This window comes from Rhinopithecus roxellana, chromosome 5 (genome assembly GCF_007565055.1).
Source record: "Rhinopithecus roxellana isolate Shanxi Qingling chromosome 5, ASM756505v1, whole genome shotgun sequence".
NCBI classification, from domain to species: domain Eukaryota; kingdom Metazoa; phylum Chordata; class Mammalia; order Primates; family Cercopithecidae; genus Rhinopithecus; species Rhinopithecus roxellana.
In genome coordinates this window covers 170,564,027-170,590,088 of record NC_044553.1, presented here as the reverse complement: position 1 = coordinate 170,590,088, position 26,062 = coordinate 170,564,027, and the positions used below count along the sequence as shown (strand labels likewise).

General features: G+C 40.4%; 1 protein-coding gene across 1 annotated transcript; it reads left to right on the top strand.

Annotated features, from left to right (window-relative positions):
• The first annotated feature begins 5,346 nt into the window (after positions 1 to 5,346).
• FEM1B (fem-1 homolog B) lies at positions 5,347 to 23,243 on the top strand. Its single transcript, XM_010363632.2, has 2 exons — positions 5,347 to 6,266; positions 16,958 to 23,243. The coding sequence occupies exons 1-2, from the start codon at positions 6,019 to 6,021 to the stop codon at positions 18,591 to 18,593; spliced, it is 1,884 nt and encodes a 627-aa protein (XP_010361934.1). The 5' UTR covers positions 5,347 to 6,018; the 3' UTR covers positions 18,594 to 23,243.
• The last annotated feature ends 2,819 nt before the right edge of the window (positions 23,244 to 26,062 follow it).

Sequence of the window (26,062 nt, the reverse complement as noted above, 5' to 3'; positions counted from 1 at the left end):
TCTCCTGTGGTATGATTTGAGGGCATCCTTAGGTATCTCTGGTGCTGACTCACTCCCCTCCCATCCTGAAATCACCATTATAAAAACTCCTTTGCCAGGGAAGACAACTGACAGGAGTGGACACGGAGGCTCCTGCTGAAATGCACGGGGATGGCACAGGGCAGCAACATCTCCTAATATTAGCACTGAGGCTCTGGAATCAGTCAAGCTTAGGTTTGGATCCCAACTCCACTACTGCTTGGGGACGTCCCTTGGTGCGACTGACATCTGTAAATGATGACAAAAAGCACTTACATATACAAAGCAGATGCCAGGCACAATTCTAAGTGCCCTTCTATTAACCCACAACAACCTTATTAGGAAGTTACTCATAATCACATCCATATTACAGAGGAAGAAATTGAGGCATGGGGTGGTGAATTAACTTGCTCAAGGTCTCACAGGATCAGCACTAGGATAAGTCCACACCCAGTGTGGCTCCTTTGCTTTTAATGACCATGTTTGGGAATCTTATTGGTATCAGATGGGATAATAATAGAAACTATGACTTATTAGGGGCTTACTCAGTGCCAGGCACTGGACTAAATGCTATATAGGAATTTTCTCATTTGTTCATCCCAAATGCGTGGATGAGGCAAGAACTATTGTTAGGTGCTAACATCACCCTGGCAGGACAGCCAACTGTATACAAAGTCCTGTGTTAAGGGCTGGGCCTTCAGGAGATTGCTATGGCATAGTTAAAATGTGTCCATAATAACTGTGATTCATGGTACAATCATAGCTTGACGGAGCTGGAAGAAAGCTTAAAGGTCATCTGGTTCAGACTCATTTTTACTGATGACAAGAACCAGAGTGTGTGTGGGAGGGTGGTGGGGAGGTTTATTCCTTTATTCCTACAGGAGTTTTGGGAGAAGATTTAGTGAGATGATAACAACAGCCAGCACTTACTAAGTTTGGGTGCTATGTGTGCTTGTGTGTTCATCTCGTTCAACCCTCTGACCAGATGAGGGTGACATTATTATTATCCCAGTTTCACAGATTTGGAAACTGAGATGTTGAGAAGTTGAGCAAGTACCTTGCCCAGCGGCACACAGCTAGCAAGTGGTGGAGCGAGGATGCTGCAGACTGGATTCCAGAGCTCGGGTGCTGAACCACCATGCTCAATGCCATCCCAGTTACAGAAGGAGGTTAAAAGGCCTGGGAAGAAGATGGACTAGGTGGATGGGAAAGGCCTTTGGAGACTATGAAGTCTTGTACAGACACAAGTAATTACTGGAAGGAGGTAAAGGTCCCAAGAGAGGTATAAAGTGGTATAGACCTCAGGGCAAAATCAAGGAAGATATCCAGGATGAGATGGCGTTTGCTCCTGGGGTAGGAGTGAGGGCTGTCCAGAGTATGTGTGGGATGGGGGTGGGGTTTCCTCCAGCCTTTCCCCATTGGCACGGGATGGCTCAGTAAGTTAGTTAATTGGCTCCTTAGCACAAGTGAAGAGACCAGGACCACAGAAAGCTTTGGGCACCTAAAGCTGGGGTCCTGACCGCAAAGAACATGATGGGTGGGGAGAACTGAGAGGGCACAGAAGGTTGGTAGCAGGTGGGGTGGGGGTGGCCAGACAGCCTGAGTTCAAATCCTGGTGTTCTCCCACCGTGTAGTTATGAGGCCACAGACAAGCTGCTCCACAGCTCTCTGCCTTAGTTTCTTCATCTGAAGAATGGGAATGATAATAATGGTATGTACTTCAGAGGCTTGTGTAAATATAACATGCTTATCTGTGTGAAATGTTTACTGTGATGCCTGGCACAGACATTTCTGTCATTCTAAGCCCAGGATACCGATTGGTACCACTATCCAGAGAAGAATGGGGTTAGAACAAAGCAGACACACGTCTATTTCAACCTACTTTCCTGGTAAACCTAAATCTGGCAGAGATGAATGGCTTCACAAAATAACACAGACTAGCCAGCCCCTCTCCTCCATCCTTGGTTTTGTTTTTGCCAATCACTAGATTTGCTTTTCAGGGAAAGAGAAGGAGAGTAGGAGACAGAGAAGGCAGAGGCCAGTGGGCTGCCAGTTCTGTGAAACCGGGCTGATAGACTGTCAGTGGTTTCTGAATTACCACTCTTATTTCTGACATCATCCTTGTGCAGCTCTGTCGGAATTTCTGAACTCTTGTGAATTAGCCTCCACAGTCCCTTGTATACTGTGGGTTTACTCTCCATTCTTAGAGGCAGACACATTCTTGCAGAGAAAACGCAGATGGGGACAAAGTCCTTTCTTGAGCAGGTTAATGGCAAAATAGAAGGATGACTATCACGGGGGCAGGAGGGGAGTAAGAGGAAAGAGAAACCAGTATGTACTGAGGCACCCCTTCATAGGACCAGGCTTGGTGAAGAAGCTGGCATGTTCCTGTCACACCAGCCCGGCAAGGAAAGGATTTAACTCCATTGTAGAGATGTAGAAACTGGCCCGGAGCCACAGCTTGTCCATAGATGTGGAAATCCCACCCAGATCTATTCAACACTGAGTCACCCTCTTTCTCTATAGTACGTGAAAGGGGTATAGGATTAAAACAAGTGTCTTTACTCGTGCTTGAAAAATAACATTTTTGGGTGCACTTTATCTGAGAAACTCCGTTGACTCAGAGCTGCAGGCTGGGTTCACCTGCTTGGAAAAAGAACGCTGCATGGAAGGCATGGCAAATTCTGCTCATAGGCCACTATAATGCCTAGGAAGCAAAGTGCGGGGAAAGGTCAGTCCTGCCTTGTTTCCAGGTGGAAGGCTGCAGTTTGTTGTCATCAGCAAATCAATCTCCATCAGGATATAGCTACTTGTAGTTATGTTTTACTATTGCACATTTGCTCACTGGCTTTCTGTCCAGGGAGGGGGAAATAGGTCAGAAGCACAAGGAACTATTTCTGGGCCCTGGCCTTTGGGAAAGCAGCCTTGTCCTGTTTACATATCCTCTCTCCAGATTTGCACAACCTAATCACAGAAACATCACCCTCTAAGCCCAGGTAAACAGGCAACTGAATAGTCTCCAGTCAGCCAATAGCTATTAAGAAACCAAGGGAGCCCAGAAGCCTATACTAAGGAACTTTGATAAGCACAGAAGAAAACAGCAGCCCAAGCCTCCTGACTTTGGGCTGCTGGAGCAAAGATGTATTCCCATCTTGGGGAGGAGGCCACACAGTGCAAATTCTGAGCCCCTCTCCAGCATGACCCTTGGAGCAGTCACCCCTTATAGTACCCATCCGGTTACACCACCAAATTGAGGTAGCGAGGGCAAGAGGAAGAAGGAAGTCTGTTATTCAGCAATGAGTCTGGATGAATCAGGTCTCCCTTAGAAAACAAAACTGGAAGAAGGGGCCTCTGTCTGAACTTTTACATCATCTTCTTCAAAAAGTTGGTTGGGAGTAGAATGTAGAATGATTCAGGAACATAATAGGGTAAAAGGTTATGAGGAGAGGGTTTTTGTAAAGAGCTAGGCACTCTTCCAGGTCAGCTTGTGCCCAGGTAATCAAAGTGTGTTGGCAGGGGAGAGGGAGGGTGGTAGGGAGACGGAGATAGAGATATGGAGAGAGGAGACAGATGGTAGATGAGGCGCATGCTTGCTGTACGGAGCCAGAAAAGGAAGTCATCACACATCTGAATGTGTCCTTGCCAAGTTCCCAGAGACCAAAAAGCCTGGGTCTGCCTGTCAAACATTGGATTTTCTTATGACCCTGAAGTCCCCATATAAACCAGCCAGCTTCCCCCACTTCCCTATCAGCTATTTCAGAGATGCTACCAGTAGAATCTTATCTTCAGCCCTTATTACCAATGCTGTTTTTGTTTATGGTAAGGAGAAAAACAACTCTAGTGTTTCCGTAGGGATCTGCAGTAAGTGGGTAAAGCTGAGCTGTAGAAAGGAGAGAATTTGAGAAGTGACCCAAACCTCCACCAATAGCTGCAACTGAGGTGAGGCCTTTACCTCCTGGAATTGGAATGGTGGAGTTCAAATAAAATAATGTGTGTGAACTTGTTGAGCCGAGCCCTGTCCCCTGGAGCCACATAAATGCATTTGTTCTTTCTCTATGGTAAATTTTGTCCTTTGGGGAAGGGAGGAAGAAGGGAGGAAGTCACTTTCATATTGAGCTTTTTGAGACTGTCCCTGCAGCTTCATCACCTACCATCCACTCCTACCATCCTAATCCAAGGCCTCTCCCCCTATCTACTCATGCCTTCCAGAGTTTATTCTCCACGCAGCAGCCAGAGTGATCTTTTTAAAAAACACAGATAGCATCTTGTCACTTCCCTCTTTAAAACCCTTCATATGTCCCCATCACAGAGTAGACTTAAACCCCTTTGCTCTGGGTTATCAGGCCCTAATGTGTGTTGCATCCTCTGACTTCATCTCCTATCATTCTTCCTGTGGCCCACTCTGCTGCAGCCACACTGACCTTTCTGTTCCTGAGCTCACCAGACTGTTCCCTCCTCAGGGCTTTTATATTAGCTGTCCCCTTTGCCTAAAATACCCCCTGTTCTTGTCAATTGTCATAGAAGTCTTGTCTGATCACCCAAACTAAATGAGTGCCCCCATCATTCTATTTCATTTGCTTCAGAGCAAATGGTAATGATACCAGTTCAACTGATCTTGTCTATCATTTGTGGACTTGTTTGTTCCATTACTGAATCCCTAGTGCTAAGCAGAGCCTGGCACATAGTCGACCTCTAGTATTTGTTGGATAAATGATCGTTTCAAATCCTAACAACAATCTTGTGATGTCTGTGAGAAAACGGAGGTTCTGCTGGATCAGGATGAGATACCTGCTCTGACTGAACGCGGGACTCGCTTTCCTTCCCAGGATACCTCGCTCCTTCCACCGCAAGCGCAGCTCCCCTTCGCTCCCATCTTTCTCTCACACTTAATCCCTTTCTCCGGGAACGTCAGGCTGTACTTCCAGTCCCTTCTCAGAGCTTGGTGCTGTGGCTCTCAAACCCTCCCACATTTCGGGGACTCAGAGACGCCGCCCTTTTTCTGAAATGGACCCTTCAAGTACGCGCAACCCCTTCCCTAACCCCGGATCAGGGGCAGAAAGAGGACCCGCACCGTCTATGGTAAAATAGGGTAGTCTCCTTAGCCCACCGGCTTAGCCCTTTCACTCCGCCCCCCTCCCTGGCTGGAGACCCTCAGGGCCGTGTAGGGGCCAGGAGGAGGTTCCAGGAGTCAAGGGCACTGAGGACATCCAGGCCCAAACTGGGGATGGGCCAACTGCGCGCAGCAGAACCTTTCTCCACCGGGGCCGCGTGTGCCCGCCGGTCGGCTTAGGCGGAGACACCCCACTTAGCGTCCCTCCCGCTCCCGCCCTCTCTTCCCGGCCCTGTCTGCGAAAGCTCGCCTTCCTCCCCGCCCAAGTTCCGGCGCCGCTCCTGCGGGAGCGTTCCGCATCGCCCCGGGGGCCCCCACGCTAGGATCTCCGAAGCCGTTGGCAGCGCCTGGCACTTCTGAGCTCGGGGGACGAGAGGCTGAGGTTTCCTCCAGCCAGGGACGGCGAAGGGCGGAAAGCGCAGGCGGAGGCAGTGTTAGGCCTTAGGCCGGGTGGGCCGGGTGGGCCGGGTCAGGCGAGACGCGCCCATCTTTCGCCATCCGGGGCGCGCGAGGTCCTCTCGGGACCCGGCCGGCGACCCGTACCTCGGGCACGCGCCTGTCGCATCCCGCAGGAAGGAGGGGTCCGGCCTGAGGCCCGGGGCGGCGGCCGCCATGGAGATCCCCTCGGCCCAGGGCCGGCGCCTGGGACCTGGCGGGCGGCCCTAACCGCCTTCCTCCCTGCCAGGGCTGGGTCGCGGACGTGCCCCTCGGTCTCCTCCGCGTTTCCGCCTTCCCCGGGCCGCACTGCTGCCTGGGCGCGGCGGCGGCGACAGCGCCCTGTTGAATGGGCTGTGAGGGCCCAGGTTTGAAGCGCTGGCGAACGCGGCCTCCGGGGGCGCACAGCAGCAGCAGCGGTGGCGACCAAACGGGTGTTGGAGTTGGCGGCGGCCATGGAGGGCCTGGCTGGCTATGTATACAAGGCGGCCAGCGAAGGCAAGGTGCTGACTCTGGCCGCCTTGCTTCTCAACCGGTCTGAAAGCGACATCCGCTATCTGCTTGGCTATGTCAGCCAGCAGGGAGGGCAGCGCTCCACGCCTCTCATCATCGCAGCCCGCAATGGACACGCAAAGGTGGTACGCTTGCTCTTGGAACATTACCGGGTGCAGACTCAGCAGACTGGCACCGTCCGCTTCGACGGGTAGGTACATCCCAAGCCAGCCTCCTTTCCGACGCGCGCGGACTCGTTAATTCACGGGCCCTCCCCTCCCTCACCCTCTCTTACCCTCTCTTCATGTAGGTACTCACTTCTTCCCTTTTTGTACCTCCTCCTGCCCCACTAATGCCCACTTCATCTTCCAGGGCTAATACTCCATTCCATGTTTTGCTGCCCGTCCTCATCAGCCCCCTACCCCTTATTCCCTCTGTGGGAAGATAACCACACCCTCGGCCTTGAGATCTCATAGATAGTCGTCTTCTCTACTAGATAGTCTGTTAACAAGCCATTTGGAGGAGGTGGCTGCCTTTCCAGGTTTTACTTTTAGTGGAACTGGTGTTGTAACTGATCAGAAATTAAGGAGGTCAGCAGTTAACATTGATGAACTCCGAAAGAGTTATTTGAGCATCCATTTTTACCCCCTTCAATTGAGTGGTTCCATAAAACCTTCAGTGGGCTGCTGGGCGTTAATGTCAAAATAAGCACCTAGAACCAGCAGCAGCTGCAGCCTCGTGAGGGATTGTCACGCAGCCAGACATCTCAAGACATGATTCCGATTCCTCCACATTGCTCGGTGTAGATATATTGGCTACAAAAATGGCATTGGACCTGATGTGGGAGATGATGCCATTCTTAAATTACATCTTATCCTGTGATGTTGTGGGGAAGGTTGATCATTTACTGTTAGTCGAGGTGGGAAGTTTAAAAATGCACACTGTTATGCCTAAGATTTGCCCTTGGAGTTTAATAGTACGGATTTTTGGGTAATTGACCAGAATTGTCAGGTTTGACATTATCCTCTTATTTTAACATGTTTTACAGATTATATGTAATTATAACATGTTTTACAGATTACAACTGCATAATAATTTTGCTACATATATTTTGGTTGACTTGTGCTAGTACGTAAGCTATTTTAGTATTTTTTTTTTCTTTTGAAGTCAGTAGGGTCTGAGCATAAAAATATATATCTTTAGTTTTGGTGATTAAAAACTGCCTGGCTAAGACTCGATTGAAAAAGCATTTCTTCTTTAAGATGACTAGGGAAATGTTCTGTTTCGGTTGATTCTTTTTTAGGTTTAAACAATGAAAGCTTTTTCTGTTTTAGATGAGTGGAAAATATTCATAACATTACATCTTAATGAAATGGTAGCCCATGGGTAATGGCTTATATCACGGGTATCACCATTATACACATTAAGGAGATGTTTTTATTTTTCATGTTGACCAAAGATGGCAACCTGATTCATGTTTGCTTTTCCTTACTGGCTTCCGTGTCCTCTCTGTAACTCCTTGCATTCCCGCACTTAGAGAAGGAGTGAAGCACAGTGACCTCTGAACCTCCAGTACCATTTCAGCTGTATAAGCACATGCAGTCATTGAGATATGAATTTCTGTAATAACAGCTGCTTGGGAATACTGCTACTGAGGCAATGTGCATAAGGGAGAATAGTGGGGAGAAAAAAGAGTTAAGAATTTCGAAAGGTTTTGCTTTTTGCCCTTTTTTTCAGTCATCAAAGATGTTTTGAGGTGGCAATTAAAAGAACCTGAAATGACTAGAAATGTAGCATTGAGCCTGTGTAGTGGCTTGTCTTGCCCAATGTTCTGTACTGGCCAGAGAAATTAATGAGTTTGGTAAGTAAACATTTATTGAACACCTACTGTGTGCTAGGTTCTGTGGTAGGGATTGGATATGCAGAGATGAATAACATATTCTTCTGTTGTGGAGGATGACAGTCTGGGTGTGGGGAGAGAAATTAATAACATAAATGAGTATTTGCAGATGCCATGCCATTTAGGGTTGTAGAATTCATTTGGACCACTGAGGGAAAACAGAAAGGAAATCCTCAGTTTTATCTGGGGAGGGGAATCTGGAAAGGCTTCACAGAGGAGGTGATGTTCGAGCTGTGTTTTAAAGAATAGCAGTGGAACATGAAGAAGAGGGGCAACAGCTTGGTGCTCTTGCAGTGACTAGTGTTTCAGTGCTGTTGCAAAAAGGGATTCAAGTTGGAGCAATTAAGAAAGAGATTGTGGGAGACTGGAGAGAGCTGGAGACCAGATGATCCCCTTATAAAGTACTAAGAGTAAGACTGGTGAAACTGCAATCTCAGATGTTTCCATCATTTATGATTTCATCTCCTTGATTCCGTATATCAGTTTGGCTTATGGATTATTACAGTTACGAATTAGCTGCTATGTAAAAATAGTTTAGTCTTTATTAAATGCTTATGATGGGCCTAGCCTCTGTCATTTTCTGGAGGAAATGTAAGGTACAGGAAATCTAAGGTTTCTACTTTTGAGAAGCTTACAAATTAATTAATAAAAGAGGTATTGAAGTTCCTGGCCCTCTCTGCCCATTCACACCCTCTGTGAGATTATTTTGCCGTTTATCCCAGTCATTTTAGCATTTTAGAACCAAAAAAGAGTGTGATGATTTCACTTTGCATTTGTTTCAGCCATTGTGAAAATGTTAGCCTGAGTACATTAACAATAGAAAGCTGACTTGACCCTTGGGGGCTGACCATTGAAAAATACACAGCCAGCACCGCTCCCCTCCCCAACCCCAACCATTGGCACTTGAGACACGTGGCCAGGTAGGGAAGCTGTGTGCTGAAGTAGATTAGCGATTCTAATTTTTAGTCATTCACATGCTATCTTCACAATTTTTGGCCAGATTGTTCAGTAACTATCCTGCTGTTTACTTAATAAATATCTTTTCTTTAAATTGTCTGTTATTTGCTTGATAGTTGTCTTTAGAATGTTTTACTTCTTAGCTTCATCCTGTGTAATTGTGGGTTTGCTGTGTGTTTTGTGTGTGTGCGTGAGAGACATACATTAAAATAAATATTAAAGAAAGTTTAAAAAAGTCTGTTTTACCTAAAAACTTCTATAATACCTTAGGAAACTGAAGTGGATTCATGATAGAGCCTCGAGGGGAAAGGGACCACCTACCTGGAATAAATAGCCATTGATATATGAGTTCTTGTTCACATTTTTAGGAGTAACATTTGAGATTATTTTACTTGTGGCTTGACATGTGAACACCATGTTGATATAGATGAGTGGACAAGAAGAAAAGTCATATGAGTGGGAATGAAAGAAGATCCCTTAGTTGAATAGTGGGAAGCTGTTTGTTAAGAATGTTATAAAAATGGAACAGAACAAGGGGGAGGTGTCATGTGACCATGGAACATTGTGCTGGCCTGAGTTCTGAGGGTCTGGCTGCTATCTGCCAGAGTTTGTGAAGACCACCTGTCCTTGAAGGGGTTTGTTGATGTGGATGGGGAGAATAGGACCTCCGAGAATTTTGAGGCTTGGGTGTTGTTACTTTTAAAGTCAGTGCTAGTACTAATATTTATGATAAATGTTCAGGTAGAGGAAAGGCATGAGGGGCATGCCAGTATTTGACTTCATTTAGAAAGTCATTGTCAATATATATTTCAAGGAATTACATTTCATGTAATACATGATTTTTAAGGACCTTGGTTAAAATAAAGTGTGGATCATTTATATTTAATGAATTTTTATTTCCCTTTCAAATGTTTGAACCAGGCATTTCTATTTCAGATTGAACCAGGTAATAGATGAGCTCAGCCTTGTGATCAGAAATGTTATCTCTTATTGTGAAAAGTTTCCATCATCTGATGCATGCTATTTGTTTGAAAAGGTGAATATCAGATTATAGTTTCTTGATTTGAAGATGAATACATAATAGAGAACTTGCATTGTAATTTTGGACTGGGCCTAGAAAGACAATTGCTTTATAGTGCTTCTCCTTCAGGAACTTAGTAAATATTGCATTAATTTTATCTTTAATTTCTGTTAAATGCATTTGGTATTTTGTTTTGAGGCAGTATAGTCTTATAAATTTCAGCTAGATTTTATAGATGGAGGAATATCATAAATGTTAGTATTATAATTCTCTTTAATCTGTTTAATATTTTGATTAGATGTAGAAATTCTAAATTTACCAAGGCTAATGTTTCTAAAGGACCAGTCTCGTGAAACATTCTGCATTGAATTCTTTTGTCATAGAATATATTTAAAATTTTTAATTGCTTCAATAGAAATAGGTAATTTGAACTTTTTTGAGGCTCCTGTCAAATGACTGTAGCTCAAGGGAAAAAATGGAAATTATTAGACTATACCAGGAAAAATATTAAACTGACCAAGTAGTTTCCGTTATAAAAACCAAGTGAATACTTGTAATTTAATTTTTACTCTTACATCGTAGATTCTGAGAAGTTTGAGATCAGAAAAATATTTTAATCACTTTTTGTCTCTTTTCATCTCTAAAATGAGGGTAATGTTTTCTTGTAGGGTTATTGCTAGGGTTAAAGATAATGTGACTGCCTATTTTAATCGAACATTTCTTGAGTTTGAAGTAGTTTAGATTCCTGTTCCCTGGCTTTTAATAATTACATATCTTAAAAACCAGGCCTGTTGCAGTGGCTCACACCTGTAATCCCAGCATGTTGGGAGGCCTAGGTGGGGAGATAATTTGAGCTCAGGAATTTGAGACCATCCTGGGCAACATAGTGAGACCTCAACTCTACCAAAAAAAAAAAAAAAAGGTAGTATGCAGTCTCAGCTACTCAGGAGGCTGAGGTGGGTGGATCCCTTGAGCCTGGGAGATCTAGGCAGCTGTGAGCAATGGTGCTGTGCCATTGCCATGAGCAGTGATTGTGCCACTGTACTTAGCCTGTGCAACAGAGCAAGACCCTGTTTCAAAACAAAACAAAACAAATCCAGTGCAAGGAAACATTGTAACTATGTAATTGTAACTATGTATTAACTTTGTATTTTTTGATTATATTAACAATCAGTTTGGAAATGTTCTTTAAATTGAAACAAATGTTTGAACAATGATGTGTACTGTGTTTCCTTATGTTTGATGCATTTTATGGTATTCCAAGTACTTTTGTATTTTTAATCTCGTAAATTTTTTTTTTTTCTTGAGACGGAGTTTCGCTCTTGTTGCCCAGGCTAAAGTGCAATGGTGCAATCTTGGCTTCCCGCAACCTCCGCCTCCCGGGTTCAAGCAATTCTCCTGCCTCAGCCTCCCGAGTAGCTGGGATTACAGACATGCACATCACACCTGGCTAATTTTGTGTTTTTTTAGTAGAGACACGGTTTCTCCATGTTGGTCAGTCTGGTCTTGAACTCCTGACCTCAGGTGATCTGCCTACCTCAGCCTCCCAAAGTGTTGGGATTATAGGCGTGAGCCACTTCGCCCAGCCCTCATATAAACTTTTTTATTTATCTGCATAATAGTTAATATTATAACTATAATGTAATAGTATAATAGGGCATAATAATAGTACCTACCTCATAGGATTATTGTGAAGATTAAGTGAGATATTTTGCGTATTCAGCAGTGAATACAGTGCTTGGCATTGTACTTGGTATAAATTACCAAAGTTATTTGGTATAAATTACTTGAATTGAAATTACTTGAAATTGAAATTACTTGAAATGAAAGTATTTGGTATAAATTACTTATATTCATTTAAACTGTTTTTCTTTGAAGTCATTTGTGCCTGTTTTTGTTTATATCTGTTTTTTTAGAGGAGGTATATCTAGTAAAGTGCATGAATCTTGTATACAATACTGTATAATGAATTTTTAATATGTTTACATCCATCTAGTCACCTTCTAGATCAATGTGTAGAACATTTTATCACTCTGAAAGTTTCCCTTGTGCCCCTTCCCAGTTTCCTCCCTTTCCTTCCCAGAGGTAATGATTATTTTGACATCTGATAGGGTGTGGCTATGTCCCACCCAAATCTTATCTTGAATTCCCACATGTTGTGGGAGGGACCCGATGGGAGGTAATTGAATCATGGGGGCAGGTCTTTCCTGTGCTGTTCTCCTGATAGTAAGTCTCATGAGATCTGATGGTTATGATAAGGGGGAGATTCCCTGCACAAGCTCTTTTTGCCTGCTGCCATCCACGTAAGACGTGACTTGCTGCCCCTTGCCTTCTGCCATGATTGTGAAGCCTCCCCAGCCATGTGGAACTGTAAGTCCAATAACCCTTTTTCTTTTGTAAGTTGCCCAGTCTCGGGTATGCCTTTATTAGCAGCATGAAAATGGACTAATACAACTTCTGTCACCACGGATTAGTTTTGCCTGTACTTGAACTTCCTATAAGCAGAATTATATACTCTTTTTGTCTGACTTTTTTTGCTTAAAACAGTGTCTTTGAGATTCATCCATGTACTTGCATGTATCAGTAGTTTTTTTAATGATGTGTGATATTCCATTGCATAAATATACTACAGTTTATCCATTTCCTGTTAATATTTTGGTTGTTTCCAGTGTTTGACTGTTATGAATAAAACTGCAAATAAAACTACAGTGAACATTTGTGTATGTTGTTTGGTAGACATTTGCATTTAGTTATCTGGTATATACCAAGGAGTGGAATTGCTGGGTCCTCAGGTAGGTGTATGTTTAACTAACAGATATTGCCAAATAGTTTCCCCAAAGTTCAACAACCAAATTACATTGCTACTTGCAGTTTCCACCAGCAATGAGAATATCAGTTGCCACATCTTGCTCAACACATTATTGCCCTGTCAGTCTTGTTAAATTTAGCTATTCTGCTGGGTGTGTATATTGGTAAACTGGTTTTAATTTGCATTTCTCTGTTAAGTAATTATCTTGAGCATCTTTTCATATGCATATTGGCCATTTGGAGATCTTTTGTGAAGTATACTTGTTCAGTCTTTTTTTTCTTTTCTTTTTTTTCCTTAAATTGAGTAGAGACAGGATCTTGCTGTGTTGTGCAGACTGATCTTCAACTCTCGGCTCAGACAGTCTTCTTCTTAGCCCCACACAGTGCCGGGATTACAGGTGTGAGCCACTGTGCCTGGCCACTTAATCACTTTTTTTATAATGTTTTTTGATTAATGGAAGTTCTAGTTTTAATGAAACCCAATAAAATACTTCCTTTTTCTTTAACAGTTAATGCTTTTTTTTTTTTTTTTTGGTATTGTGTTCAAGAAATTGTGATCAACACTAAATTCATTAAGATAGTCTGTGTTTTTTTTTTTTTTTGAGAAGCTTTTATTGTTTTGCTTTTCTCAGTATAGGTCTATACTGTGTCTCTAATTTTTGTGTGTACTGTGAGGTAGGAATCAAGGTTAATTATTTTCCATATAGATTATCTTGTTGCTCCAGAACTATTTATTAAAAAGACCATATTTTCTATGTGAATTTCCCTGGAGCCTTTGTCAGAAATCAAGGGATTCTGTATGTGTGAATCGATTTCTGGAGTTTTTTTTTTTGGTCTGTTGATAATATTATTCTGTCCCCATGCCAGCACTTAATTTTAATTACTGTAGTTTGTCCTCTAGCTTTATTTTTCTTGAAGATTATCTTGGTTGTTTACATTTCCATATTCTTTTTAGAATTGGCCTGTCAGTTTGTTCTTTCTTTCTCTTTCCCTTTCTCCCTTTCCTTCGTCGCCTTCCCATTGTAGAGAGAGGGTCTCGCACTGTTGCTCAGGCTAGAGTGCAGTGGCCTGATCATGACTCATTGTAACCTCGACCTCTTGGACTCTCTCACACACACACACATATATACCACACAACCTGCTGGGATTTTCATTTGGTTTATATACACTCTATAGATCATTTTGGGGGAGAATTGACATCTTAACATTATAGAGTCTTCTGGATCATGAACATGGAATATTTTCCCATTTATTTAGATTTTCTTTACTTAGGAGTGCTGCTTTGTAGTTTTCAGTGTAGAAGTCTTGCACATTTTTCATTAGATTTATTACTAGTTATTGGTATTTTCTGATGCTGTTGCAAGTGGTATTTTTTTGACAGTAAATAAATGTTTATTGAACTTCACATAATCATGACAATAAAAACATAATAAGTGAATTTTAATTAAACTGAATTGTTTGCAAAACATATAGTTGGCATCACTGATGTAGTGTCTTATTTTCTTGATTGATTCTTTTTTTTTTTTTTTTTTGAGATAGAGTTTTGTTCTTGTCACCCAGGCTGGAGTGCAATGGCGCAATCTCGGCTCACTGCAACCTCTGTCTCCTGGGTTCAAGCGATTCTCCTGCCTCAGCCTCCTGAGTATCTGGGATTATAGGCGTGTGCCACCACTCCTGGCTAATTTTTGTATTATTAGTAGAGAAGGGGTTTCACCATGTTGGCCAGGTTGGTCTTGAACTCCTGTCCTCTGGTGATCCACACGCTTTGGCCTCCCAAAGTGCTGGGATTACAGGCATGAGCCACTGCACCCAGCCTGATCCATTCTTTAGTTAAAAAAAAAATCAATTAACAAATGCATTTTTAAAAATAAAGATTAAAAAAGATAATTTTAGGAGGCTTCTGATCTTTTTTGAGGTATATCTTACCTACAGTAAAATACAGAGATCTTAAGTATGCAGTTTGATGAGTTTTTTCCCTAAATATCCATTCATGTGACTGCCACCCAGATCAAAATATAGGACATTTCCAGTACCTTCAAGTCTCTTCCCAGCCAGTCCTATCCTCTTCTCTGTAGGTAACACTGTTACTGAGAAGGCTTTTGTTTATAAATATTTTGTGTCATTATTTGAAACTGAAGAAGTAATTGCTTAAATTATTATAAAATGAGTATTTTCAGTAGAAGTGATAAAGGGTATTGTTTTTTGTGTTGATGTTAACTGGGGTTAAACCGTGATATTTTTATGTCTTAGTCTGTTCTGTGGTGTTATAACAAAATACCTGACACTGTAATTTATGAACAGAAATTTATTTCTCATATTTCTGGAGGCTGAAATCTTCAAGATCCAGGTGCTGATAGGTTCAGTTGTCTGGTGAGGGCCGTATCCTCCAGAGGGGAGGAATGCTGTGTCCTCACATGGTGGAAGGTGAAAAGGCAAGCCAGTGGAATGTTGCTAACATCCCCTTTTTTTTTCTTTTCTTTTTTTTTTTGAGATGGAGTTTTACTCTGTTGCCCAGACTGAGTGCAGTGGCACGATCTCAGCTCACTGCAGCCTCTGCCTCCCAGGTTCAAGTGATTCTCCTGCCTCAGCCTCCTGAGTATTTGGGATTACAGGCATGTGCCACCATGCCCGGCAAATTTTTGTATTTTTGGTAGAGATGGGGTTTCACCATGTTGGCCAGGCTGGTCTTGAACTTCTGACCTCAAGTGATCTGCCCACTTCAGCCTCCCAAAGTACTGGGATTATAGGCGTGAGCCACCACGTCAGGCCTAACGCCTCTTGTATATGGTCCTTAATCTCATTCACAAGTGGAGGAGCCCTCATGACCTAATCACCTCTTCAAGACATCACCTCTTAATACTGTTCACATTTGACAACACCTGAATTTTGGTGGGGACACATTCAAACTGTAGCACCAGGAGCATTATTCTCTTTTCCACTTCGTGGGGGATATAGTTTGACCAGTGTTGTAAGGTTGTATAGTGAGAAGCTCACTAGTGAGGTTTTTGGTATGTATATTTAATTGCCCTAGCGAATGTTCCTTTGATCAACCTTTCTTGTTAACACTTCCAAATATACTTACTGCTTCTAGCACAGTAGACTATCTCCAGCAAAAATCTACTTATCAGGTCTTTTGGTTAGTGGTAAAAATTTGAGAAATTGAGGTTGGGGAAAAATTGACAGTAGAAAGGTGGGAAAGATTGGACTCTAGCAGTAGTCTAATTTTGTACGTTAAGTAGTGAACCTAGCACATATCAGATGTTTAGTAAGTAAGTGATAAATATAAAACCACAAGTCCAGTCATGTCAGAAGATAACTGCTTGGTTTTCCAAAAGTGCGAATTATTTCCTGCTGTTAGCTTTTTCCTATAGTGGTTGATTGAGGAACACACACAGACAAGCAGTATATGCACGCACATATACATATATGTTTTTAAAACTTTTAAATTGGAGCATGATGTAACTTAGAGAAAAATGCACTAATTATAAATATATAAAAATTTCACAAAGTGAACATATTTGTTTACTAGAGTCCCCTTTGTGCTTTCTCCCATTCACTTCTCTCCCCAAAAGTAACCAGTATCCTCACTTCTAACACTGCAGATAAGTATGTAAATGTAATAATATAATACGTGCTGTATTCATCTGACTTCTTTTTCTCACCATCAGGTTTATGTTACCTATTCATATTGTGTAGGGAGCAATATTATTTCATTCTTATTGCTGTAGTATAGCACTCAATTAGCTTAGGGGAAACTTAATCTGCTTTATTTTTTTCTTCTTAAAGCGGCTTTAATGTAGGGTTGGGGTGGCTTTCCTAATTGTCAGAAACTGCTTGCTGCCTGGAGGCTACTGGGAAGGAGGAACATGTTCTTCTAGGAACCAGTGAATCAACTTGGTGGTGAAGAAGCTACCTCCATACATTTCCTCTGTGTCTTCTGAAATGAATTTACTTTTGCTAGTAGAAAGTTGTTGATTTTTTAGGTTTGTTTTTTAGGGTTATATAGTAACAGTAATAGCATATATTGAGCTTTATATTAGGTATAAGTACTATGCAAAGTGATTTCCTTAAATTACCTGTTTTTATTTTCATGAGAACTGATGTTTTATTAATGTTCTGGAGAGTGAGGTCTTGGTCGGTGCGAGTGAACACATCCTTTAAATGTATGTTAGGCTGTGGCCTCCATTATCTAACTGCTTATTCTTTTCATGTGTAGGTATGTCATTGATGGTGCCACTGCTCTTTGGTGTGCAGCTGGAGCAGGACATTTTGAAGTTGTTAAACTTCTAGTCAGCCATGGAGCCAACGTGAACCATACCACAGTAACTAATTCAACCCCCCTGCGGGCAGCATGCTTTGATGGCAGACTGGACATTGTGAAATACTTGGTTGAAAATAATGCCAACATCAGCATTGCCAACAAATATGACAACACCTGCCTAATGATTGCAGCATATAAGGGACACACTGATGTGGTCAGATACCTTTTAGAACAACGTGCTGATCCCAATGCTAAAGCACATTGTGGAGCCACAGCATTGCACTTTGCAGCTGAAGCTGGTCACATAGATATTGTGAAAGAGCTGATAAAATGGCGTGCTGCTATAGTAGTGAATGGCCATGGGATGACGCCATTGAAAGTAGCTGCCGAAAGCTGTAAAGCTGATGTCGTTGAACTGTTGCTCTCTCATGCTGATTGTGACCGAAGAAGTCGGATTGAAGCTTTGGAACTCTTGGGTGCCTCCTTTGCAAATGACCGTGAGAACTATGACATCATAAAGACATACCACTATCTATATTTAGCCATGTTAGAGAGGTTTCAAGATGGTGATAACATTCTCGAAAAAGAGGTTCTTCCACCAATCCATGCTTATGGGAATAGAACTGAATGTAGAAATCCTCAGGAACTGGAGTCCATTCGGCAAGACAGAGATGCTCTTCATATGGAAGGCCTTATAGTTCGGGAACGGATTTTAGGTGCTGACAATATTGATGTTTCTCATCCCATCATTTACAGGGGAGCTGTTTATGCGGATAACATGGAATTTGAGCAGTGTATCAAGTTGTGGCTTCACGCCCTGCACCTCAGACAAAAAGGTAACAGGAACACCCACAAGGATCTTCTTCGATTTGCTCAAGTTTTCTCACAAATGATACATTTGAATGAAACTGTGAAGGCCCCAGACATAGAATGTGTTTTGAGATGCAGTGTTTTGGAAATAGAACAAAGTATGAACAGAGTGAAAAATATTTCAGATGCTGATGTCCACAATGCTATGGACAATTATGAATGTAATCTCTATACCTTTCTGTATTTAGTGTGCATCTCTACCAAAACACAGTGCAGCGAAGAAGATCAGTGCAAAATTAACAAGCAGATCTACAACCTGATTCACCTTGATCCCAGAACTCGTGAAGGTTTCACCTTGTTGCATCTGGCTGTCAACTCCAATACTCCAGTTGATGATTTCCACACCAATGACGTCTGCAGCTTTCCAAATGCACTTGTCACAAAGCTGCTACTGGACTGTGGTGCAGAGGTGAATGCCGTGGACAATGAGGGAAACAGTGCCCTTCATATTATCGTTCAGTACAACAGGCCCATCAGTGATTTTTTGACCTTGCACTCCATCATCATTAGCCTAGTTGAAGCTGGAGCTCACACTGACATGACGAATAAACAGAATAAGACTCCGCTAGACAAAAGTACAACTGGGGTATCTGAAATACTACTTAAAACTCAAATGAAGATGAGTCTCAAGTGCCTGGCTGCCCGAGCAGTTCGGGCTAATGACATTAACTACCAAGACCAGATCCCCAGAACTCTTGAAGAGTTTGTTGGATTTCATTAAGTGACTGGATATGTAAAGTCGTTTAATGTGGTGCTAAAAAGTAAAGGACTTTAATCACAGACAGTAGAATTATGTGTTCATAAATTCTGCTTTTCTTTCCACTAGCCTTCCTCCCATCCCATCCTTCCTTAGTTCTGTATTTGTTTTTCTTGCCTCATGGTAATTGATTTCAGACAGACTTTAAACAAAGCCACATTGTTTGGTGTAATGATAAGGTATTTGGATATTGGTCACCTATTTGTCTTTTTTTTTTTTTTAAAGGAACAAATATAAAATGTTTTGTTTATGTAACAAGGGACATTTATAATTTTGAGTTGATAATGTTTTAAACAGCTGCTTACAAAAGTATTTCTGTTAAGCCTATGTCAGCATGTTATCCATGCAGCAGTTTTGAGGATTTTATGAAGAAAAAGAGCTAAAAAGGAACATTAAAAGGAATGGGATATCCAGGTGTTCTGCACATGCCAAACTGCTGTAGATAGTTTTCACTCTTCCATTATTTATACGGAGTGATGCAGCACATTTTAGCATTCAGGAGGATTTTAAAAAAATAGCTGCAGATTAATCTGGAAAATGTGCTAATTTAATAGTTACAAATTTATAAAGTTAAATCCATTTGAAATTGTTGCATTATGCTGGGTAGTATATACAAAATGGTTATCATCTTAAACCAACTTTTCAGAGAATCTTGATGGACTCTGCCTTTAGGCTTGAATTCTTCAAAGTCTATTTTAATGAAATTTATCTAAATTGCAGCAGTCTATTTGATTCAGCTCATAGACATGTACAAATTATGAATGCTGTTTTCTTATGAAACAAATTGTCACAGTGTAGCTATACATTCTATTTTTGTCCCCTTTTCCCTTTTCCTCCTGTATCTTTTAAAATTTGGAAACTACTTTTCCAGAAGGCATTATTTATGCCTCCCTAATAAGGTATTTTTATTTATGACAGATGAAAAGGAACCAGGATATTTTTGAATTTTTTCACTTTCTTAGTTTGTGACAAGAAGTAGAAATATCACTAGTGTGGTATAGGAACTTACGTGTTTTTTATGATAAAAATAATTCTTAATGCCACTTGAAAGGTAATTTTGTCTGAGAGCTGCAAATTTTTCAACCACAAAATGTCACTTATTCCTACAGGCTATACAGAGGTCTTTATGGTTTTTTTGTTTTGTTTTGTTTTAATGGCAACATTTTAACTGTCAAACTAAAATGGTATTCTGTGATTATCTTTTAAGCATTACAGAAATTCAAGTGAAAGTTATACACTTATTTCTATTGATGTTAAAAATGAGAATGAAAGCAAAATTAGCTGTATCTGTAATTTTCTCTCTAGTGCCAAATGAATGCCTTAGCTACTCCTAGTGCATGGTACTGTAAGTGAAGACCTGCAGCTTTTTTTTTTTTTTTCCTTTAATGAAAAGCATTATAATGATGTAGCAGCATCAGATATAAACTTAAAAAAAATAAGGTTTCAATTAACATTTTATGTATGGATAATGCTTTGTAAAGTATAAGAGAAAGGTTGCAGTTGGATCAGTATAAAACAATGACCAAGCCAAAATCAGCACCTAGGGCCTTAAATAAAATAGAAATACCCCACAAAATGAAATATTTTGAAGGGTGGGAGGGGACAGAAGGGGGGACTATCCCCCAAGGATGCAAGATACTTTTTACAGTTGCTATCATTATACTTTGTGTGTCTTCTTGCTTCAGTTAGGAATATTTTGATGGTAAATTCTGTCATGGTAATAGATTTCTATTTTCCTAACCTGAGATTTTACAAGGAAGGTTTTTAGGTTGGCTTAAATGGAGGTATTTGAGTGAGCCCTAATTTGAAAATTACCAGACTTGATCCTCCTGGTATGAGTCAAGGAAATACTGTACCTTGCTCTTAGCAACTCTCAGTGGCCTGAAAGAGAAAATGCTCTTCTTCAAGGTGAGTGAATCATGCTTTTCCACAGTTCAGATCAGACCCTTTATTTTTCAGACTACAAGGCCTGCTTATTGGACAGTCTAAGGAATAACTTTGATACTTGGTATTCAGTTGGTTCCATTATTAATGTATATTATTTTTATTTAAACATCAAAACTTAAAATATCAGATAATGTTGCATGTTTTAAAAACACATTTCATCCCTTTGGCTACCCAGGACCAGCACTATTTAAGACACTGCTTATTTATAAAATGAGGATAATGATTATATGTACATATTCAGATATCAAAATTTAATGACATTCTATTTTGAGAAGGGAAGACAATGCTGGAGAAAAACTGTTGATTGAAATGCTGACAGGTTGGAGAACAAATTTGAAGACAGTGGAATAAACTATGAACTATGCTAATGGTAATTAGATTTTTTTTTTTTTGTTTAGTATAGTGGTAAATTGTGTAGTATCCTGCTGAGAATCTAATTCTATCTTGTAAAATCAATCCAAATGTGTATTGTGAAACACCTGTATAAAATCATTTTTGAAATAAGTGATCTACATGCCTGTTTTTTTTAAATGTTTTTGGTAGAATTGTTTTAAAATATGTTTAGCCAGACCCTTCCCCAACTTAATTTTTTTTTTTAAAAAAAGGAAAATAGGTAAGAAAATGATAGTTCTATATCTTAGCCCTCTGTGAACTCTAGGCTGTCTCCATTTTGCAGCCACTTTGGTCATTTGATGTTTACTATTGGTATACTTATGCTTTGAATTGTATCTCTTCATTGATGGTATTACAGATTCAACCAAAACTTCTCTGTCCTGTTCAGTAATTGTTATATAAATCTGGATGAGCTATGGAGGCCCAGATGGATGTTTTCATTTGCAAATCATGAGAAACTTAAGTGAGTTTTATGCACTTGATAGAGTTGGCAAAATTGAGCTATTGAGTTTAAGTTAACTATTTAACTCAAGGAATGGGCAGCAAACCCATCCCCTCAATTGATAAAGAAGGGGGAGCGTTTTTACATTAGAACTGACACTGACAACTAGCTTTTTCAGTCCACCCTGGTTGCTCTAGTAGGCCACAGCCCAATCATGTTAAGGTTCTTTGCTGTGGGAATTTTAAAGAAACCAAACCCAAAAGCAGACCATCTGTAAGCTTTGGTCTGCTTGTTTCTGAGAAGGGTTTTATTTCATTATACTAATAGTGGACTAACAATTGGTAATTGTGAGAACTTAGGTATGATAGCATTGTTTGAAGTAAAATATGATTTGGGGGCAGCAGCTTTCTAAATACCAACTCTGTTTGACAAATGTTTTGAAAATTGAAATTTCAAGTGAGCAACACCCTGTTAAGAGTTTCCACTATAGTTGAGGCAGCTACTTTATGAATAAGACCACTTTGGGTTGTTCAAACAGAAGCATTTCTTTTCTTTTGGAATGGGGTGGGGTGAGGAGTGAGTTGCCAGACCTTTGATTACAGTTTGCTGGTTTAGAAACAGCCAGTCAGTGGCTGAATTAGTGAATAGATGAATGAAAGTATAAAGGACTTGTTTTTTTATGGTAGATTTTCTGTAAGAATAAATGTTCCTTTTCAGATTAGTCAGATGTATTGATGCACACATGACTATTCTGGTTTTCTCACTGACTATACTATAACATTAAAAAGGGGTTAAAGAAAACAAAACTCTGCCTTTTGTGCTGTGAAATATTTTTAGTCCAGAGGTTTTAAGCTATGTGTCCATTCCTGCTCTGAAAATGCATAGCTTTTTTCTGGATGTCATCTCTTGAAAGTAGAAAACTCCTATGTGTATATCACATTGCAGGGCTTTCTTATGTATTTCTGGCAGACTTTCCCAAATCTTTAGATGGACTGGGTTGTACAGCATGCCCTCCCCCAAATATGGGATCTGAAATAAATACTACACTATTGATAGTGGAGATATATTAATTTTTAAAACTGTAAAGTAAATGTCTCTAGTCTAGGTCTGTGGTGTGTACCTTTGTGTTAATGTATAGGGAAGAGACAGTGACTTGATGGTTATGGGGAGTATATCTTGATGTGTGTACAGGGGTAAGTATTGCTAAATTATTAACAGCTTTTATTCAGGGTGAGTCATGTGATGAATGGCCTAATCAGAAAAATGAAGGAGTGAAGATGCAAGCTTGCCAAGTGATGAAACGAACACGATTTTGTATCTATTTTTTATCAGGTGTTGTAAAATTTGTGCATGGCTTTTTTTTTGTTGTTGCTTAGTAACTGGTAGAGAAGAAAAGATGAGGAAAGAAACTCAGCTTTCCTCACCAGTGTTTTCAGAGGTACCCAGTTAGGGAGTAAAATCTGACTGGCCTAATCAATGGAAAAGACCCTGTCCTTTACCCCATCCTGCAATCCTCCGTGTAGAGGAACTACATTGTTGTATTCTAGTAATTCACTGTGATTTATAACAAACCAGTGATGTCATTCTATTGTGCACTTTTGTCAAACCATTTATGTGACTTTAATAAACATAGTAAACTTGCTGACTGCACCAGAGGTCCATTAGTGATTTATATATTGCATGACATTTTCTATTTGCGTTTGACATGTAGAGTCATTTTTAGTTTCATGGCAATTGACAGTCCTAATAACTCAGCTAATTTGAAACTAACAATCTTGCTGTGTAAAAGGAAAAAATGGTGTTTGTGTTCAGTAAATGTTTGAAAAAAACTACTTTGAGGTTTGTGTCTTTATTATTCAGTGTGCCGTAGTTGCGATGTTCTTTTGTTGAGTGCCTTAAAGTTGTCAAAGTTATATATGTGCACGGGAAAAAATTCAAATAGTAAAGAAAAATTCAAATATTTTTTTTAAAGTTCCCTTTTCATCTCTCCCCGCCTCCCATTTGGACGCTGCAGAGACAATCACTATTAATAGTTTTTTGAGTAGCTTCCCAGAATGTTTCTGTGCACATATGTATTATTTCTCCTTTTCAGTTTTTAAAATGCAACACTATTCTGTATCTTATCTTTTTCATGTAATATATCTTAGGCATTTTTCATTTCTATATGTATAGATTTTTAAAACAACTTCATAGCATTTAATTCTGTTGATGGATTGAAAATGTATTTAACTAGATTGTATTGATGGACTTTAGGTTTTCAGTTTGTGGTATTTCAAATAATGATGCAGTCAATATCCTTAAGTACAATACTTATAGGACATATTCATTCCTAGCACTGGAACTTGGTTTAGTGACTACTTAAAATCTTGACAGAAGTTACCAAATTGCCTTCCATCTTTCTGCATCTTTATTGACATTAGATATTACTTAATCATTTAGTTTTTTCAAAGTTGTGATTAATGAAAAATAGTATTTCATGGTTTGATTTGTACGCCTTTATTATGAGTAACGTTGAACACTTTCATATATTTATTGACTGTTTGCTTTGGGGTTGTGTTTTTTTTCCCCCTACTTGTTAGAAGTTCCTTAGAAGTTTGAGTACATTTTCTCTGTCATATAATAGTTGCAGTTTATTTACTTTATGGTACTTCTGTATCCAAAGTTTACATTTTTCTATAGTCAAATTTATCACAATTAAAAAAATGGAGTCTTGAGTTTTAGATCCTGCTTGTAAGGCTGTCTCTATTCCAAGTTGTATGTCTTCCCTCCCCCCCCCCCCCACCATGATCTATTTGAAAGAGACACTTTTATGGCTTCCCTTTCCTTCTTTCTCCTTCTCTTCTTTGGTTTAAAATTTTGGTTTTCCTAGAATTTGTTTGGTTTTTATTTGTTTGTTTGTTTGTTTGTTTTTTGAAACACGATCTCATTCTATCACCCAGGCTGGAGTGCAGTGGTGCCATCATGGCTCACTGTAGCCTTGATCTTCTGGGCTCAAGTGATCCTCTCACCTCAGCCTCCCAAGTAGCTGGGACTACAGGTATGTGCCACCATGCCCAGCTAATTCTTTTCTTGGGGGGTATTTTTTGTAGAGATGGGGTTTTGCCATGATGCCTAGGCTGGTATTGAACTCCTGGGCTCAAGCAGTCCTCCCACCTCAGCCTCCCAAAGTGTTGGGATTACAGACATGAGCCACCACACCTGGCCTTGGACTCGTATTTCTTCATTTGTCTTTTTTAAGTGGAGAGGTGGGAGTGGCTAACTTTTTTCATTATTATATGTTTATTTTTCCAGATGAAGTTTGGTGTCATTTCATCATGTTAAGAGATTATTTCATTTAGCATTGAATTAACAGATTTAGGGACATCTGTGCAGTTCTGCATTTCTGAATCTTTTTTTTTTAATCCAAAAGAAAGCTGTGTCTGGTTAGGTAAATCATACACCTCTATCCAGAATTTTTTTTTTTTTTTTTAGGTTTTTCTTTTTAATGAAAGTCTTACAACTATTTTCCTTTTATTAGCACTACGTACTTCTAAATATTAATGTTTTTACAAAAGCACTGTAATTTTTTTTTTTTAAAGAAATACATTTTCAATTACTTCTTTTGGATGTCCCAGATACACTAATCATTTGCAAGTAACAATAATTTGGCCTTCTCATTTCCAGCATTCACACCTCAGGAGAGTATTAAAGGGTGGTATTGGAGCACACCCTCAGGACATGTTTGTTTTCAAATTTAGATTCTGAGTGGCTATTCCAGTCTCTATAGAGATCTGAAAAAAACTGCAGCCCTCTCATTTTATAGTTCAGGACACAAGCCCAGAAAGGCCGCACAAGGACTAAGTGTGTCATAACTGAGAGTGGGCTCTGGGTCTCTTGACCCACTGAGCAGTGCTCCTTCACTATGAGATGCCAGTACTAGGGAAGCTCACCTTCAGATCTCTGCTGGGTCACTCCCCGGCTGCAATACCTAATGAGACCACGGAAGTCATCCAGACAGGTTTTAAAACATTTTTTTCTTTGTTTCAAGTAGTGTCTGCTGTATGACAGATGACTAAAGAAAATACTGGCAGTACTATATTCAGATACTTGACCTAGAACATTTCAGTATGAGAGAGGCAAACTTTAGATAGTTCAGAAAACCTTAGCTTGTTGGCAAGTTTAGACAAAAATATATTTTCTAATTTGCCTGTGCTTTAAAACTGGTGTGCTCAGCTTTTGCCTTAATCAACGGCAAGATACTCTTGCAAATTGGTGCTTCCTGAACACCTACTGTATTTCAGGCACTGCACCACAGATACGCATACAAAAATAAGAGACCAGCAACAAAGTGAGACCCCCTTTCCACACAAAACTTAAAAATTAGCTGGGCATGGTGGTGCACATCTGTAGTCCCAGCTACTCGAGAGGCTGAGATGGGAGGATCACTGAAGTCCAGGAGGTCGAGGCTGCAGTGAGCTGTGATTGTGCCACTGCACTCTAACCTGGGTGACAGGGCGAGACCTTGTCCCAAAAATAAAAAGAAGAAAGATGGTCTCTCTCCTTGATAAGCTTGTTCTCCAGTTAGATGCACCTATTTGAAATATGATTTTCTGTATTTCCTCTAATTTTCTAAACAAAAGTTATTTTTTGACTCTGGCTTGGGCCACCTTCT

What these genes read in the sequence shown, in the direction of transcription:
- FEM1B (XM_010363632.2), top strand. Translation starts at nt 6,019, where the DNA reads ATGGAGGGCCTGGCTGGCTATGTATACAAGGCGGCCAGCGAAGGCAAG. An exon ending in GGCACCGTCCGCTTCGACGG is followed by an intron (nt 6,267 to 16,957) that starts GTAGGTACATCC and finishes TTTCATGTGTAG; the next exon opens with GTATGTCATTGATGGTGCCA.